At 29.2% G+C, this 20,461-nt stretch overlaps 1 protein-coding gene across 5 annotated transcripts in view; it reads left to right on the top strand.

The window, feature by feature from the left end:
- Positions 1-20,461, top strand: part of LOC142331241 (uncharacterized) — a 90,924-nt gene that overhangs the window by 7,071 nt on the left and 63,392 nt on the right. For all 5 annotated transcript variants that reach the window (XM_075376998.1, XM_075376996.1, XM_075377000.1 and 2 more), the window contains 4 exons: positions 4,492-4,628; positions 6,311-6,473; positions 12,371-12,397; positions 15,487-15,588. In XM_075376998.1, coding sequence (XP_075233113.1) covers positions 4,492-4,628; positions 6,311-6,473; positions 12,371-12,397; positions 15,487-15,588 — 429 coding nt within the window. The remainder of the gene's footprint in view (positions 1-4,491; positions 4,629-6,310; positions 6,474-12,370; positions 12,398-15,486; positions 15,589-20,461) is intronic.

Genomic DNA, 20,461 nt, shown 5'->3' on the forward strand with positions numbered 1-20,461 from the left:
GTTTTAATCTGTATCCTTTAAATTAACGTAAACCTTAATGAACATTAAGCTAAATTATACGTGTAATGTGTTTAAAATTAAATTTTAGTACTACATTAATAACTAAAGTAGTAAAATAAATCATTAATTAATTAAATGAATATTCCTACATTTATTTGATAATCCAACACCTCTATGGCGTGATGGCCTCTTAATACACTAAGAGGCAAGATTCTTAAGTGAACTTTAGTCTTCTGGGCTGGATTATAACGATATAGGAAATATTCAACATAATCATTCATGAATTTGTATCAGTTTGACTGCTTCTTAGTAGTCATAACGTAACATCTTTATTCTATCTATATGTAACTATAAACTAATCTTCAAACTTTCGTTTATTATGCCAGACTTAGTAAAGTAACTATTAAACTATTATTATAAGCATGACTACCGAATCAGGAAATATACATTTCCACTTATTGAAATAAAGAGAAACGACAGTAATAATTTCATCTGTAACTAGAATAAAAATGTTTGTCATATGACACAACTTAAACTTATAGTGAATAATCTTCTAATATCAGTTATTAAGAATTTGTTTTGCCAGTCTTACGTTAGAGTCTCATTTTGAAAACTATAATTTTAATATACATTGTGCTGTAATACAAAACCTGACTACCATCTGAATTCTTTAACGTTACTTATTTCAAACTGCCCAAAAATTCATTTCTAGCCCATCCAAGTTTTTCAACATTCCATCCGAAATTATTTTAATTAGTATCCAATTCTATCTTGATCTCATAAAATCAAATAAATTCATACGCAGTTATCAATATTCGATAATCAAAGAAACAAGATTATGTTATATACAAGCTGGAAACTTGCTTGTTAACTATCAGTTCAACAAGCTAACTTCAATATTCTACGCTTCAAGACACGATTCTGCTTGCTCATCTCATTGAAAGGTTCTGGGTTGTTGAAGAGTGTAGTGTGCCTTATAAGTTACATGAAAATCACATTTGTGAATTTCATTTTTTTTAAAATACTTGTTGAAATGATCGTGGAAGGTTCAGTGTTACATTCTCACATAAACCTGAGACAAACTAGGTGTTTCTCTAAATATTGTGAATAAAAATTTTTAAATGTAGAAAACAAGCTGAATGAAGACCCTTCTGATATTTCAAAGAAGTTACACTGATTTCATAAAACTTGGTCATATGTCTGTACTTAACTTACATAATTGATTAATTAAAGAACCAAATGTATTTTACTTAAGGATTTAAGCTTAACAATCATTATCGAGTTCCGAGTTGTTTTTGATGGTTGTAAATCTTCAAACAACTCATCTCTTGGTGATACATTACATGTTGATCCTATTATTCAGCAAAATCTCTTTTTTAAAATCCTTAAATTCAGGTTCCATAGTTATGTTATTACATCTGACGTAAAGAAATGTGTAGACAAATTTTAGTTACGCCAGAAGACAGTAAACTACTAAAGATCGTATGGCAAGAGTCTGCCGACAAAGAATTAAAACACTATGCGTTGTAAACTGTGACTTATCTTTCCTAGCTACTAGATGTCTTATGTGATAGTTGCAAATTAACAAAGATCAGTTTTCTTCGACTTGTAAAACTATATTAATGACTTGTATGTCTACAACCTTATAACGGGATGTGACAACTTAAACATATTAAAGGGATTAAAGTCAGAAATAACCTATTTGTTAAATCATTGTGGATTTTCATTACACAGGTTGTACACCAATGTTCCAAATATAATTCTGTTAAAAATGATAACTGTAATATTTTGTTAAATAAAGATGAAAACATTCACACATTAGGTATATTATAGAATAATGGCTAAGAAACATGGACATCCCAGTTTAATAATGCATTAACTAAGAGAAATGTTTTATATATTATTGCTGGTATTTATGATTTGAGTTTGGTTGGACGGATATTATTCTTAAACACTTCATGCAACAATTGTGGGAAATTATAAGTCAATTTAACATATAATTTTTTGATATATTACCTGATTACTTATCATAATGGAGAGATCTATTTACTCACTTAAGTTCAATTAACAACATTACTATTTATGGATCAGTTAAAAAATAATTCTGTAAAATCTTTCTAATTCATGGATTTGCAGATGTACCGCTGAAAGGTTATCCAATTTTTATGCGTCAGAATCTTTTTTATAATGGAAAGATTTTTTCCAACCTACTTTGTTCCAAGTCTAGGGTTTCACCACTCAAACAGATTTCTCTGCCAAGACTTGAATTATATTCTTATTCACTACTAATGCGTTTGATTAAACAAGTACTTAATTTTTAAAAAATCCCATCAATGAAATTCATTTATATTCCTATTCCGTGATTGGACCTTGCATTCTTGGTGATTCATCAAGGTGGAAAATATTTATTTCTAATTGAGTTTCGGAAATTCAACAGTTTAATTCTAATGCCAAATGGTGTCACATTAGTTCATCTGAAAATCCTGTTGACATCTTGTCGTAAGGTTGTTTCCCTGAAAGGTTTCAAAAATTTAATTTATGGTGTTATTGTTGGTTCTCTTTGATTGTTACAAGATTCAGACCGTGGGAAAATAATAATTTTTTTTCTTATGACTACTTTTTCATCTCAGTGTGATATTGAAGAGTACAAAGTAATTCAAATCTTGTTTACTACTACTACATTACTTAAAGATATTACTGACGATTTTTTTTTAACCGTCTAGTTTGTATTTGTTAGCATTATAAGAAAATGATAAGTGCTTTTGATAATTTTTCTCTTGCTGTCTATATTGAAGGTATCTGTTTAAGATAATACATTCTTATCTATTTCTTCCAATCCATTGTTGATATCCACTAGCGATTACTTATGTAGGATATCCATACAAGCGACTACCATCTAAGAGATCTGTTGGTACAATGATTATAAACTAATTTTTCTACCTGTACAAGCGATTGCTTCCAACCTCTATCAGATTTACCTATTAAGAAATCCACGTATTCAAGAAATTCATTCTATTAAAAATATATATTCAAGATGTCTGTCTAATTGGTAAATTCTTTTCTGGCTTAGCTCGATCCATTGCAGATATCTAGTTATAAAGGCAATTTGCTTATTAGGAAGTTAGCCAGCTCTATTTCATATTGCCTAAATTAGAAACACAAAAAAAAAATATTTGTAGTCTGCTACCCTTAATAGTAATTTTCATATATAGTTATACATTTGTAATTATTTTTATCAAGATATTCATACAAGACTGTTTCCACTATTCTCTCAAGGGTATTTTGCGTTACTCAATTATTGATTTCAAGATCAAGTTTACATTCGAGGTTACTTATGCCATGTACTTATTCAACCTCAAATTTGTGTCTATTCAGTGCTCATTTTGCTATGCACCTATTTATTTAACTACTAAATTTTTTTGAGGCCTGTCTATTCCATGCACTTATTCAATCAAGAATTATGCTACTCAGAGCTTACTTATTCCTCAGATGGTTATTGCATCTATTCTACAGTTGATGGTTACACACTCAATTAATTCACTGTTGATCTAATGCAAGCATTATTTGTTCTAAGCACTAATCTGATTTAGAATTTGCTTTTTGAAAAACTTAACTGTTATTCAAATTATTACTCAAGAACTATTGTGACTTGTGCTTAATTTACTACCTGTGCATGTGTTCAATTATTATTATTCATTATGTATATAAAAATTAAAAAAAAATCATATTTTTGGCATGCTGTATGTGCAATCATAGAAGCATGTTATTTCTTCTTATTTAATTAGTTTGTTATAAATTGCTTCTTAATTGTTACATTTAAATTAAGAATATATTGCCTAGTTAGTTCAAATTTGTATTCCTTGAAATTAACATAAAACTAAATGGAAATTATGTATGTAAATTGTTTAAAATTAAATACTATGCGTAATACTAAATAATTAAAATAGTAAAATAAATCATTAACTAAATTATATGAATATTTCTACATTTATTTGATAATTCGGCAACTCTATGGTATAAAATATCTTTTTGCGGGGTATAAAAACAACTTCTGTACAGAAGTACAGCATTAAATTCTTCATTAGTAACCTCTGCTCGGATCTCTCCTTGTACTGGTTCTGTGTCATCATTGCCTTTTCTCCTGCTTTCTGCCTCAATTTTCTTTCTCATGTTTTTTTTATGTCCTTGAAATATTACACTTCTATCTCTTCTGTTATGTACATATAACAACTTTTTCTATAGCTTTTCAGAGTCATTTGAAAAAGATTTTCAATATAAATACCAATGAGACAGGTTCTGTAGGCTTGTAATAAGCTGCCCTTCTTTATTTTATTATAATTTGAATTTCACAGAAAAAAAGTTAAAACAGAATTTGTTCATTATCTGTTAAAAAATCTGGTTTAATATTGCTTATTTATAAAAAATAATTTTATTAAATATTTCAGAAATTTGCGTGTTACTGATAATATTATTTTCATTATTTTTTTGCAGATAGATTAAAGAAGTCAAATAGTGAAATAATTCACAACCTACAAGAAGTAAGACATACTAATACTACATTAAAAAAGGATTTTGAAGAACAAAGAAATGCTTATGTTCAATTATTAATGGAAACTAATGCAATCAAGGTTTGTTTAATTTTGTTTGTAATTAATAGTGTTTAAAAGTTTTGTGTTTGTTTAAAAGTGTTTCCTTTTTTTCTTTGTTTATAAGATATTAAGATGCAGATCTAAATGTTACTTCTATTACAAAATTGAAATATTGAATAAAAACTTATTAAATTTTATATGACAATGTTAATAATAATCATTATTATTATTATTTTTTAAAATAATCATCAGGTGTAAAAAAAATTATCATGTAGAAATATTACTGCCCTTAATGGAGATTCATATTGCAGATGACTTAAGGTTACAAGGTAGAAATAGATTTGGTTGTAAGATACATCAATGTTAATCGGGAAAGAATAGTTTTTATTTAATGGAGTTTTGTATAAGTGGGTATCTCAACTTATATACTGTAAAATTTAGTTATTACATTTTTCTCTAATATAAAGAAAAATACTTTGCAAGTGGCAAATTCTTTTAAGTGAAATGTAAGAATAGGTATTTTTGGGCTTCTTAATGTACAAAATCTAATCTTAATTTTTCCTTAACTTCTACATGGAAAAATATAAAAATAAAACAGTACATATTGCTTTTATTGGGATCATATTGTTTTCATTACTCTGTCAGTTCTGTGTTGTATTAACTAACTATGAATAATTTAGATATTTACAAATTTTAACTTTAATCCTGTGACTTTCAACTTTTGATTTTAATCCTTTGATATTTTTTCATATATTAAAACATTGTGAAAGATTGATTAAGAACAATTTTTTTTATGGGATCTCAATTAATTTGAGATTGATTTTTGTACAAGAATCTCTCTACTACATCCTATATCACTAAGTGTCTCAGATTAAATTAATGGTTATTTTTGTAAAACCTTCATGAATTGATCTCTCTATAACTCGCTTATCTAATAAGTAAAGATCCACAGATATATTTGAAAGTTAAACCAAATATAAATATTTTTAATGTGAAATTGTTGATATGCTTGTAATTGCTTCAGCTTATGTTTAATCCATGTATAGCAACTTTTATATTTATCTTATTTTAAAAAAATGTGTAAGCATGTGAAAAAATAGTTTATTTTCTTCTCTGAATCTCTTGTGAGTTAATAATATGAAATATTATACCAGCATGTTGTTAATACATGCTGGTACATTCGGTATACCCCTTACATCCTGCATCCCTAACAATTTGTTTTAAATATTCCAAACGTTGCCTGCCTGGACAATTTTTCCCAACTACCTGTTCCTCCAATATTAAACTATTTCAGTATGTGGTCTGTAAATCTGTCTCTTTTAACTATATTTTTCCAAATGCTTCTTTCTTCATCAAGATATATTATCATATGTGTGTGTATATATATATATATATATATATATATATATATATATATATATATAGTAAAATATTAGTTTTATTTGTCATCTAAATATTAGTATTATTATTAATTAACAGAATGTAATAATATCAAAGTGGTGACTTTTACTTCAGTAACTTTGGTAGTAAACGAATATCTATTATTTTTATGGTTTTAATTGTTTTCTTATAATAAAATTTGTTCTTAGGAAGTATCTTTCTCCGTGAAAATTCTTAGCATTGATAACAAAAGTAATAAGTAAAAATAATTCCATTCTGCTGATAGTCTGCAATTTATTCCGCTTTTATTTTTTAACATTATTATGATTTCTTTCTCGTAGGAAAAACTGAACTACTACGAAAACACCTTCTTTGCTTTAAATAGAAAAATTGATGATCTTTTTCCTCCAGCATTGAGATTTACAGAAGTATTAGGTGAAAGTAAAAATATTCTAAAGGAATGTTTAAATAAAACAAAAAGATCTATTAAAAATGCATGTTTTGGTAAGTTAACTGTTAATTTATTTCTGTATATACTGAATTTGTATGTTTTCTATATCACTTTAACTGTTAAAAATGAGTTGTCTGTTTGTTCAGTTTTTAAATAGAAATTGAATTTACGTTAGTAAATAGTAAACACTAGTATTTACAACTTGAATGCTGGTATATTAAACAATTGATTTTTAAGAAAAAGATTATTATTTTCATGGCTTAATATTAAAAATTATATTGTTTTGTGTTGTTGGCCCTTTTGAGGAGGGGATGCAGAAGTTGTATCCTCATTTCGTACCTGAATCTCAGCAGTTGCTATTGATGGTTCTGTGTTTACAACTGGTGGACACCCAAGATCACAGCATAAAATATCTCTGTAATTTTCATCATAGTAGCAATGAATTTATCAAAACGACATTTTTTTTAAAGAAAATCCTGTTAAGGGAACAGCTCCAGGGAAGTCCACTTGAGTCTCAATCTCAGTTGTCACGTTGTGTTTTACAGGAGAAGATTCTACTTACTTCTTTATAAAAATAACTCTTTTTTTTCTGTTTAGTCTCTGGAACCACTGTAAGGTATTACTATAAAGGATGAATGAGGATGTTATGTATCAATGTAAATGAAGTGTAGTCTTGTAAAGTCTCAGGTCAACCATTCCTGAGATGGGTGGTTAATTGAAACCCAACCATTAAAAAAAAACTGATCCATGATCTAGTATTCAAATCCGTATAAAAGTAACTACTGCCTTTACTAGGATTTGAACCTTAGAACTCTTGCCTTCGAAATCAGCTGATTTGTGATTACGTGTTCACCATTAGACCAGTCCAGTGGGTTTAGAAAATACTCCTTTGTTTTCATAAGAAAAACAGAAATGGCTGAACTGTTTGATAATTTTTATTCATTATTTGTAAAATATGTAAGTTAGTCGTAAACTCTAACAAAAATATCTCTGCTTTCACTTCCTGTGATCACAGGATGGTTTAAACCGGATGTAGTAGAATTTTATACAATTTCTGCCAGCTGCGTCAGTGAAGTAAATTTTCCTTTACGACCTTTTATTATCTTCACATATGTAAATCATATGAGTGAAGTTAAGGTCCCTTTTGTGTTTGGTAGAAGTGTTCACAATAATAACATTTCACGCTATCTAACGTTGTAATTATGAAATAAATGAGATTTTAGTTGTTTAGAATGAATGTATGTTGTGGTTTTACAATAACCTAAAACCACATTTTTTTACCTAACTTAGTAAAAACAGCTGTACTGAGAATTCTACCTGGTGATAATTTTTTTTTTAAGTTTATTAGTAGATGATAATTAAAAATCTTGAATTGAAGTCCTAATACAAAGGCTAGCCAGTATGTATAGTTTTCAGCTGTTAAGACTTAATCCTTGACTAAATTCCCTACAAGGATTTGGCAAATTATTTTTGCATTTTCATCCTTGATATATCTGTACTAATAAAATTGAAGTAATTATCTCTAAATTGACATTTCAAAGAATTTAATAATTTTCCTTTTTAGTCTTATGCCATAGGGATGTTTTCCATAATTTTTCTATGCCTGTGTAACTCCTTTATTTGAAGGACTTATTGGCTTGATTTTAATGAAACTTTTCACTGATGGAAATTGATTATTAGAAGAAGTTACAGACTATATAGCATTTAAAAAATCCCTTTCGGCACGCCGGAAGGTTTCACTGGTGCCAAGTTGGGGAGAAAAAGGATTTGCACCTTAAAGTTAAAAAAAAACTTTAAATTTTCATAACAGTGGTTGCATGTGAAAAAAAGTTTCACATGTTTAGCATATGAACCCAATCTTCTTACACTTCCAGCAACATTTTGGTTATCCCGTTCCGTAAGGGTTGTCATATCAAAAATTGTTTCAGACAAAAGTTTTAGGTAATGTTTGAAGGACTAATGACCACTTTAAACCGATTTGATACTGTACCTATTAAGGGAAACCCCAGTTTTTCCACTCCCTGGGCCAGTGGTTGGTGATATCAAAAACCTTTTCTTAGATTAGTTTTAGGCACTTATCCAAAGAATATTAGGAACTTTAAACGAATTCGTTATTTTACTTAATAAGAAAGTTATAGTGATATTTTGCTTTTCAAAAAAAAGAATCCCCATTTCCACCCCCATGATCTGATTTTGCCCATTAACGAACTCAAGCGAGATTTTGGGCCATTATATTCTATGTAAAATTGAATAGTGGATTAATTAAATTAATATTATGTATTAGAAATAAATATTATGCAGAGTTGAGGTTTTGGTAAATATTTTTGAATTGGACCATCAATTTTCATAATGTATACATCAAAATGAAGATGATATATGTATGTATTTCAAAAAACGAAAGTTTAAAAATCCACACTTGAAAATTAAATAAAAACAACTAGAAAACAAAACATATACAAAACCTAATAGAATAACAAAAATTAAAACAAAATAAAAACTTAAAGTAGAAATTAACAACAAAATGCAAACAAACTAAAATATTCAAAACATTTTGTTTAAGGTTGTTGACTAGGTATTTGAGTTTATCTGTGATTGTTATTTCTTTTGTTGCTTTTTGATAATCGTCATTCTTGATTAGTTGGGTAGGTTCTATTTTTCTTTTAGTTTTAGGGGCTTGGTTTTGGTTGCTTTCTTTTGGGGAGTAAATTTAATATTAATATTGACTTGGTAGTAGTCTGAGCCTGTCTTCACCTTGGAGGACTTTTATGTTGTAGATCTGTTTGTGGTGGTGTCTATGAAGACATGATTTAGTACACATTCTCCTTTAGTATAGTTAGGATGTTTCCAGGTTTTGAGTTTTTAAGGTTACCTCTTGAAGTATGTAGACTTTGAGATTAGGTTGTGGTTTCTGCAGAGATCAATGAGACTGTCCGTTTTGATTTGTTCTCTTTTGGGCAGCCCATTTTCTGATGTCATGGTATCTCTATCTGCCTAATTGAGCTGAAAGTTTCCAGTTAGTTGTTTAATGTGATCTTTGGGGGGTGTTATTTATGATCTGGTTGAGTAGATTCCAGAACTTTTCTGTTTCTTTACAGTCTTTGAAGATTTGTTTTTATTATTAGTGTGAAAGATCATGGTGTTTGGGTTTATTATGGTGTAGATTTGATTAGATCTTTTAGCATGATATTCTTGGGGGTTGTGACTTGAATTCTTGTACAGAGGTTATTATTTTAAGGCTGACCAAAAAACCTGTTCTAAAGTGTGGTACACTTTTCATCACTCTCTTCCCAGGTGTACCTTTGTAGAGCGTATGTCCTTGAGATTCCATGGCATCCAGGTCGGTGTTTCTTATTTGCTGCAGTCCCATGATGAGAATTTTCTGTTGGTCCATTAGATTAATTATAATTTTTAGTTTAGGAGTCTGCATGAGTGAGTTTACATTGTACATGGATCCATTTAAAGTACCATCGTTTATTTGTGCATATAGTATCAGGATTACACCCACTTACAGGTGGATACCAATGGATGATAATGAATTTTTTGTAGCATCTGACCAGGATTTGAACCTGGAACCTCCAGATGAAAGGCCAAGATGCTGCTGCATAATGATTAATGACTAAAAATTTAAAATGGATTTGTTATGAAATCTCATGTGCTATCGGCAAAAGTAAAGCCTTTAAAATTTGTGCTCTAAAAACTCTTTTAAAAGAAAATCCAGTTTTCAGACAGTGTGAACATTTTTTACAGAATCAAAATATTTAGAATTTAAAAGGCTAAGTTTTGATGTGTATTTTATTAAAGTTTGATTATTTACTATTATTACTTGATTACTCATAAAATTTGATTGGATAGATTTTTCTTACAAATCATTTCATTGAAAAAATTCAATATTGTAACATTAATCAACATATCTTTTCTTTAGTAAATTTTATAAATTGTTTATATACATATGTATGTTTGTATTTTTCCTTTTGATTTTTTACATTACTTTTGACACAAATAAAATGGTTAATTTATAAGTATTTATTTCACTGAATTTTTTTACAAAGAATACAAGGAGCCAAAATATTAAAATATTTGTTATCTTATTATGATTTTTGTCTAGTAAATTTTAAGTTATTTAGCCAACAAAAATCAAATATTTTAATTTTGAACTAAATAAAATAATTCGTTGAATAGTATAACAAAATTCAGTTACACTTTAAAATAAAATGTACTAAATGATTCATCTTCAAATTAATGAAACTTTTTCTTTGTAAGTTCTTTTCTAGCTAATTATGACTTCTGTAGTAGAGTATTCAGTAGCCAGCATTGTTAATGGTATCTGTATTAAAGTTATTTGGAAATTTTTAATTTGTGATGATAAAAAATTCAATCTTTGTTGTATTAGTGCATTTAATGTGGTTTTGTATAATAATAATTCAAGCATGTTTAGATCTTTGTTATTATATTCCAAGATGTTTGATTATGTTACACATGTTTGGTTACTTCTATACATTTCTTAATTATTGGAAATTATTAAATTTAAAAAGAGAGATTAGTTTGTTTTATTATTAAAGTGTCTATCTTCTGTGATTAAAAGTAGCCATATTTCCATATTTTCTATTTTATCAAAAACTTTGCAATAAAAAAAGTAAAATCTATAAGATTTGTTTTGTTTAAAGTATTTTGATGTTTCAGATTAGGATGCCTTGTACTTATGAAAAGTGGTTTGTTGTCAGTTTATTGCTTAAAAAAATTTACAACAGAAATTAACGGTTGTTACATTTTTTAACATTTTTAACACTTTTTTTAGGCGGGAGGTTTATAACTTGTCTTTGATGAATTTTTTATCATCTTATGTAGAAATTATTTAATGTTTTCACAGGTAAAAATTAACGCATTATTTTATATTTCCACTAGAATTATCATAATAGATTTGAATGTTGTTTTCTGCCCTTCCTAGCATTGTTGTTCAACATTCGTAGTTGACTTGTTTCGGTGTATCCCCATTCTTTTAGCACATGAATGCCAAAACTAGTTTGAGATTGGAAGTACTCCAAAACGTGTCAACTATGATTGTTAGAGTGACGATGCTAGGAAGGGCAGAAAACAACACTTAAATCAATTATTCACAGGTAATATCATTTCATCCAGGACCCAATCATTTGCTTACTAAAAAGAAGAAAGTATTTTATTTATGCTCAGACAGTTTATGTTTCATGCTACTATTACTAATTTTACTTTTCTAATGAAAAAAAAATCATAATTATTTATGAACAAAATTGTCTTGTGAAGTTTGCACAAATTAAAGCTATGATAAATTTGTGATGAAAGAAGACAACAATATTTTGCACTGGGATATGAATTAAGAAGTGGAATGATGGGCAGCAAGATGCATGTTCCAAAAATGATGATTAAGCACTCTTGTCATTTTTTTTTTAGTTATACTCGGTAGGTTGATGACTTCATGTAGGCATAGTATTAATAGATTATGTTTTGAATTCTGTGAAGATAGATAATTTTGCTATGTGGGAATTATTTAGGCTGCAATATTTTACTTCTTTTTTTTTAACTAATGAATAATTTTTTTTTTTTTTATAGATTTATTTTTCTTAAAGTACAATATTCATAAACTGTTGCAGTGGCAGTGGACTTAGAAAGAAGTCATAATTTAAATATCAAGGAAAACGTTTCAATTTTTAGAGTATTTGAAAAGTTATTCTAAAGCTGGCATAAGTTAACAAGTTAGATTGTAGTAGTAGTCATAAATCAAGTGCAATATAATCCACATCATAGTGGCTGTGAATAAGATGTTGATTTCTTGTATTCTATGTATTTACTTATATGTTTTCTGTACTTGCCATGTTTATAATTGCCAAAAAATGTTTTTAAAGATTTTTAACAGTTTTTTTTTTATTCTTTAAATTTATTGTAATATAATCATTTTATATATCTTTTGTTGTTTCAGATATCAAATCAGTTCCAAGGAATTCTTGTAAGTTTGGGATTAAATTTTATGAAGTACTATAATTTCTATAATTTTAATATTTTAATTTTTAATTTTTTTTTTTCTATTTTTTTCTATAATTTTAATTTCTATAATTTTTATGAATACTATAATTATTCTGTATACAATATCAATATCAATACCATAGTATTGAATTAGTTCAATACCTATGAATTGGAATATACAAAATTGTTCTTTTTTTTTCTTCATATAATTCAGAAGTTAGTTTACCATGTTTTTAAACAAATTTCTTCCTAATTTCATGAATCACTTGTTTATTTAGGTGATTTACTACACTATGTGGCTATCTTGCTGAGTCTAGGAGTTTTTCAACTATCTTTCATAATGTTATCTTTATTGTTAGATATATGTAAAGATAAAGATATGTGACTGTGGTCATAATAATAAAACGAAAGAGAGAAAAAAACATAGTCAAAAAATACCGTTAATAAAATCTCAGCTGTTTAAAATATCAATACTATTCTGTAATGTTGGTAATTAGACATGCTATTAAACATAGCTGTTAAATTAATAGTTACATTTCAACACTATGCTCGATACAGTTGATTAGTAACATATTACTGCTCGTTTCTTATACTAATCATTAATCTAACATTGCAGGTCTAGATAAATCTTTAGTAAGAGTTACAAAAATCACTTGCTTATATCTTCCTAAAAACTAGTAAATTGTGTTCTTAAAAAGTAATATTTATAAGTTTAAAAAAATAAAATCTTGTCTTTAGCTTTCTATTATATTTAACATACTGGGAATGACAATTAATAACTGATAACTTCCATTTATGATACTTTTTCATTTTACACCATCCACTTTTTCACATAAAAATTACTTTCATGTTTTATAACCGAATAAAACATTACAGAAAACGCACTGACAACCTGTTTTATGCTGTCATTTTTAACATATTACATATTAGTCAAGGTTAGTAGGTTAAGTTTGGTTAGATTATATTTATAAATATAAGCAGTAATGTTTATATTTTTAATATATAAAATATATTAATATACAGAATGTTTAAAATGACAAAATTGTATAAAACAGCATGTTATTGTGTTTTCTCTAATTTATTATTGAGTTATAGGGTTACTGCGGTATTTCTGTAATGTTTTATTCATCAATTATTCTAAAACCTGCTATATTAATTTTTATGTTATATTTTTTAATTCATTTTTATGTGAAAAGATGAAAAAAAAGTGGGGTCATAAAGTGAAAAAGTACCCCATTTATTTCCAAAAAACTACTTCTTGGTTAAGTATTTTAAAATACAGTACATTCTGCTTATTTGGGCTAGTTAATCAGAGCAGCTGGTTAAGTGGGGCAAATTTTGAAAAAACAGAAACAAATTGTCAAATTAAATGATGATTTACTTTGCTTTTGTGGGGCAATGTGCTGGTTATTTGGTCCAAATTTTGCAAATATTTTTAGGCAGAGATCATTTGTAATCATAATAAGTTTGTTGCCAATGCGATGAAGAGATTGGGATGTCAAGAGGGAATAATGAGAATGGGCGGCTAATAAATGACACATGAGTTGTGGCAGGTTACGAGTCATCATGACTTGCCACCTGCTAATGAACATACATTTTTTTGTTTGTCTGTATTATATTGTCACCATTGTATTAAAGGAGTAAAGTAGCTTTTATAATTTTACTCTATTGATTCATATTTTTTATTTATTGTGCGTGCTATTTTCATACCATTTTGTAGTGCATTTTAGAGCAAGCTGGACTGTTTATTAATGGTTTGTTTTGTGTTCGTACATATTTTTATTTTAAAGTTTGTTTTTTTTTTACTATAACTCTTAATATGAAATGCAAAAATCTGATAGCTGAAAAAGTTTCTTTGCTAAAAAAAAAATCAACAGTTACTTCTAAATACAGATAAAATTCAATGAGAAGAGTGGGCTTTAAAAGAAGGAGAACCAGTGGGTAGGTAAGGATCCAAAAGTTAAGGAAACACTTACTGAGTGGTTGCCAAGAAGAAACTGAGGGTAGTCCATTGCAAGTATTAGATGACTGCTGATTTTGTTAATGAACAATCATTTAAAAATTAAGGCAGTTGAAATTGGATGACTTTTTCAGAAAAATTCAGTAGCATATAAGTAAATTTTTCTATTGACTGTTTTAATGTTAAAAATTTGGGCGTATATATTATACACCCATACGTGCGTATTTGTATGTACATATGGGCATGTTTGAAGCTTAAAAACTTTTAGCTGGATGAACCAATGTTGATGAAATTGAGACTTGTATTAGGGGGCAATTTGTTAGAAAAATTTTTTTGGGTCAGTATCTCCAGGGTTGGTTTAGTGGGGGGTCAATTTTCTCTAAATTTGTCAAACTTAATCCCACTTTATATTAAGCTCAGTACATGTGTGCATAATAATCTTACCATTTTTTTTAAATTTCCCCAAAATCCCTGCTTTTCAAAAATCTAAAAACATTCTTTATTTACTGCATATTTTTTAACCAAATTTCTTTTAATATCTTCCTAGGCAAAATTGTAGTGCAAGCGTCCCAAAAAAAAAAATAAATTATAGGTGGGGGAGAGCCTATAAAAGTTTAATAGTACTGATTTTTTTTAAATTTTTCAAATTTGTTAGGATTCAATTCTTTAATTGTATTAAAAATTTAAATAATAAACTTTTAGTAATAATATTACAGTTTAATTTCATCATAATGCACTCCCCATCCTTAAAAAAGAAGTCGTAGGAAACTTTATATTTTTTTAATCTTTTTTTATTTCTTCCATTTAACATAGTAAACATAGGAAAATCAAAAACATTTCTTGGAAGATGATCTTGGAGGTGAAGGAACAGAAAAAATACCATATAAAATATAATGATAATTTTACAATGAAATTTCATCCTAAATTATCCCCACCCTAAAAAATAAATCTTGGGTAACTCTTTTTCATGTATCATTATTTTTCCACTATATGAGAATAAAAAACCAGTGCCAGGAGATGTTTACTGGCAGATTTTTTTTTTAAATTATAGTTTATTATTGTACTGAGAATAATATTTTCTATATAAACTTATTTTAATTGTTCTATTGCAGATGGACTGAATAAAGTAAATCAAGTTGTTCCAATGATACAAGGAATTAGCATCCATAGGCCTGTAATTACATTAAAAAGATTCAACCACTGTAATTTACAAGGTGAGTACCATATGTAGTTTATATTTTAGTACTTGTAACTATATTACATTTTATATTTTTTCATTATTTATTACTAGAATTGAAAGAATGTTTGTTATTAAATACAGTTAATAGTTATGGACTTTCCCAGTTTTACAACTGTTCAGAAGTAAACTAACTGAAAAATATATTTAAAAATGAAAAGTACTTGAACTTGAAAAGCTTTACTATTGTGACATGAATGTGATGTATGGGTATTGACAGACATATTTAATTTTTTTAAGATAAGATATGAAAGTAAATTCTGAAAGGAATCTTTACATAAAAGGAAAAATAAGGTAACTGGTCCATTATCTTATACTTAGGCGTGTAGGATAAGGATGATATTACTTATTTTATGACTGTTGTTGCTTCTTTGAATGTTATATAAATAAAGAACCACAAAAATGATTTCAATATCCTCAAAACATACAATTTAAGCCAAATAGGTCAAACATGGTAGATGAAAGCTAAAACCAAAAATCTTAAGGTCTACCCAACAAAAAATACTAGGCAGATATGTTTTAATCAAATTCAATGATGAACTGCTGCAACCTAATTGTAAAATGAAAAAGAAAATATTTCCTTGTGTATTAAAAAAATAAACTAATAAAGATAAAAAGAAAAATGTAAATGGTTGTGATAAAAAGGAGAAACATTTTTCAAAATAAATGTACTCTTGTATAATTGTTGTGAATATATAAAGTGTCCTAATTTTTATTATTCCAAGTTATAATTCTTTACTCCAAGTTAAGAAAATCCAATTTGTAACAGTATTTCAGTAATTGACTGTATGTATTACTTAAAACAAAATAATAATGGATTTTTTATTAAAAGTTTAACAAAGTAATTATAGAATGTGTTCAACTCTCTTCCCCATTCTTATGTCTCTCTGAATATAGTCTCATAAATAAAAAATTGTAATAAGCCAATTGAACCACAATTTCATAAAAAATGTTGAGGTTGAACATGAACAGATGTTGAGATAGCTTGAAGTAGCTTTCTTTGTTGTATTACAGGGTGATTCAAAGAAACTTTGAAAGTTGTGTTGGTAGCTGTGTACGATTGGTACCACTTGATAAGTGGCACCAGCCTCTCTAACCTAACCTGCCATTTAGTTGTCATGGATCCTTGGAGTGGTGCGCAACGTGCATTTGCTATCAAAGCGTTTTACAAAAACAATGACAGTGTGGAGGGAGTGTGTAGAGAATTTCACCGTCATTTTAATCTGGGACGGCACGACCGTGTTCCATCAGCACATGCAATTAAAACATGGATATCTAATTTTGAGGAAACTGGTTCGGCAGTGAAAAAGAAACCTCCAGGCCGTGAGCGAACCGTCTGTACACCACAGAATGTTCAAGCTTTACAAGATGCTGTCACACGAAGTCCACATCGGTCAATCCGTCGTCTCTCAGCATCTTTACAATTGCATAGTTCAAGTGTTCGAAGAATGTTAGTGAAGGACTTGCTATTCCATCCATACAAGTTGCAGATCGTCCAGGAACTGAAACCGAACAACGCAGTTGTGCGAGCACAATTCTGTAATGTAATGCTTCAGAAGATAAATGATAACGAAGAGTTTGTTCACGAACTGTAGATGTCAGACAAAGCGCATTTCCACCTCAGTGGATTTGTTAACAAGCAAAATTTCAGATACTGGGCACAAGAAAATCCTACGCAGCTACATCAGCGTCCGTTGCACAGCCAGAAAGTGACTGTGTGGTGTGTTATGTCATCTTATGGTGTTATAGGCCTTTATTTTTTTGAGGATGACAACGGTCTTGCGATTACAATGACGTCGGCTCGTTACGTAGCCATGCTTGAAACCTTTGTTGTGGAACAACAAAAGAGATTTTCACCAATTCTTAACACAGCCTGGTTTCAACAAGACGGAGCAACTTCACATACTGCATGAATATCGATGGCAGCTGTACGCTGATTGTTTGGACAACGTGTCATTTCATGAAATGGTGACATTAGATGGCCGCCCAGATCGCCTGATCTCTCAGCTTGCGATTACTTTTTGTGGGGTCACCTTAAAAGCAAAGTGTTCCACAGTAGACCTGCTACAACGGAAGAACTGAAGGCAAAGATCCGAGAACCAATTGCGGAAATTCCAGTTGAGATGTTACGTCAAACCATGAACAATTTAACAAAGAGACTTTGTGAGTGTTTACGTAGAAGAGGAAGTCACCTGCAAGATGTCATCTTTAAAAAATAAACTAAAATGTATGTATCCTAAAATGGCAACATTTGTACAATTACATGAAATAAAATTCATTTTCTAAAAAAAATATTTCATTAACGTTATTGAATTTTTTTAATTTCCCGTTTCTTTGAATTACCCTGTATTAAGATGAGCATTGTGCCTTCAGTTATAATCATAAATTAGACATTCTACGTTGATGAACTGATAGTTATAATTATTCTAAATGGGGAAAATTGAATTTTTAATAAAATTGCTATGAAAATTTCACATTTATATAATAAAAAATAAAGAAAAAGTGATCCCAAATGATATCTGAAGATAGCGTTAGCTCTGGGTATAATACAAATCCTTGAAGAATTATCCCAACCTGATACAATTCCCGTTTAGCATATCAAGAGGATGAACTAAATGTTAGTATCTGGGAATAGTTAATTTGCTAACCACTGGTCCTGTTACCATAGCAAGTTAGTGGAAAGAGAAAAATGAGGCACAGTTCAATAGAAAATTCTACAAGGTATAAGAGTACAAAAACCCAATTGTTGTGTAAAAGCACTTCCATTATTTTTAACAAAGGAATCCTAACTCATGCATGCATTATACCTATTTACAGATTTCAGCAATGTAAAAAAATAAAAGTGCATCCAATATGAATAAATAAAAAATATATATATTTATTAAACAAACAATGAAATGTAAGCCCTCCAAAAAAAAATTCATCTGATCAAGGAATGTAGTTTTTTCAGAAATTCAGATTTCTTAGAAAAACTCAGTAAACTCCACTGTAATAAGAGTTGAACCTTTTTATTGGGATAAGTTAACATTCTCTAACTCGGTCTAACCCTTCAAAAACTGCAATAAATACCCGAAGACTGTTATTGCAGGCATGGGCGTAGCAAACAGAGTTACCTTACCAACAGGTTTGTGAGCATAGCTCAGCTGTATTGAGAGGGGGTGGATTATTATGTTTTAAAAAATTATCTGACAATCACAACTGAATAAGAAATTGGATGGTAGTTATTCCAAAAAGATTTGAAAGCATATTTTATCAGATATTTAGGTAGGGAGTCTTATTTTCAATTGTTTTTTTTTTAAGTTTAAACCATGTTTATCGTGGTAAATTAAAAATCAGTTGTTTATTTAATGATTTTTTGACAGTAGAGTATAATACTGCATGTATCTATTTATTACAAACCTTAGAGAAACATAATTGATATGATATATAAGGAAGGTCATTTAAATATAAACGAGAATTTGCTTATATAACTTTTTATGTTAGATAAAATTACAAGTAAATTACTATATTTTTCTACATAGTTTCCTTCAACAGAAATACATTTTTTCTACTGGGTAGGTAGCTTCCTGATATAGTCTTCAAAAAAAAATCAAGGTGAGTGCCCCAACAACCAATTGTGTACATAATGCTTGACTGCGGCATCATGCTCAAATCTTTCCCTTTCTAAAGCTTCTTTCAGCAAACCAAACATATGGAAATCACATAATGACAAGTCTGGATTGTGTGGTGGGTGTTCAAGAGGTCCAATGAATTTTGGTGAGTCGGAGCTGCTGAATGCAGCCATGCATTGTCATGGTGTAGGAGGATGTTGCGAATTGATTGCCAATATTGTTTGTTACATTAAGCAACATCATTCAACTACTTACAGTAGTATTTGCATTTACCATCCTTGGTTTGTGCAGGAAATAAACCAGCAGAGCACACCTTTTAAGTCAACAATGTTGCCACAACTTTTCCAGCTGACAAGCATTTCTTGGTCTTGCTTCGTGCCACCTCCTCACTTTTCCTCCACATCATACTTGTTCTCTTGCTTTCTGTAGTGTAATGGTGAACCCAAGTTTCATCACAGGACACAGTACAGTCCAAATGTCCAAGAGTGTCTAACAACATTGTACACACACTCCCAACACTTTATGCCCATCTCTGATGCAATTTCAACGATGGTTATGCATCAGTCACCTTCTACAAGGCCAAGAACAGCCTGACTTGTCATAATTGACACTGGTCTGCAGACAATGTTTGTGATTTTCATTCTTCACTGAATCATAACCAGTTCAACATTTTTTGCCCCAATTGAACACTTGAGTTTTTGACAGGGTAGCATCTCCGAACTGTGCTTGGAGTTGAATAAAAATTTTAGCAGATTTGACACCTTCTTTGGTGAGAAATCGATTTTAATTTGGTGGATGATTATACCTCCCTGTCAGACATTCTGCTACTGATATGGGAATGTGACCTATGGGCATGGCTGGCTGTTTGATCTCTTTCATACATATCCAACTAACTACCCATAGATCCCCAACAGTGTCACTTCCTCAGTCCGCATGACAAAATTCCGGTTTATATTTGAATGAGCAACCCTCATTGTGTAGTTTTTCATACTTCAACCAGCAAACATCTCTTAATTAATCTCATATTCGTTCATGTTGAGTGTGTAATTTTTTTAAATTATCAAACCAAAGTTTTATAATTAATGTTGAAAATGTTCTCCACCTATCTGTAGACAAGCTTTTACTTAAGAATTTTTGGATACCTTTTATAATGTTCCATTGATTTTATTTTTTCAGTTTTATATTTTATATAGGTTTTTGGTTCTTCAATTGTGCAAAGGTGTTAATAAGTCCAAAGAA

This window comes from Lycorma delicatula, chromosome 10, assembly GCF_047948215.1.
Source record: "Lycorma delicatula isolate Av1 chromosome 10, ASM4794821v1, whole genome shotgun sequence".
Classification (NCBI taxonomy): domain Eukaryota; kingdom Metazoa; phylum Arthropoda; class Insecta; order Hemiptera; family Fulgoridae; genus Lycorma; species Lycorma delicatula.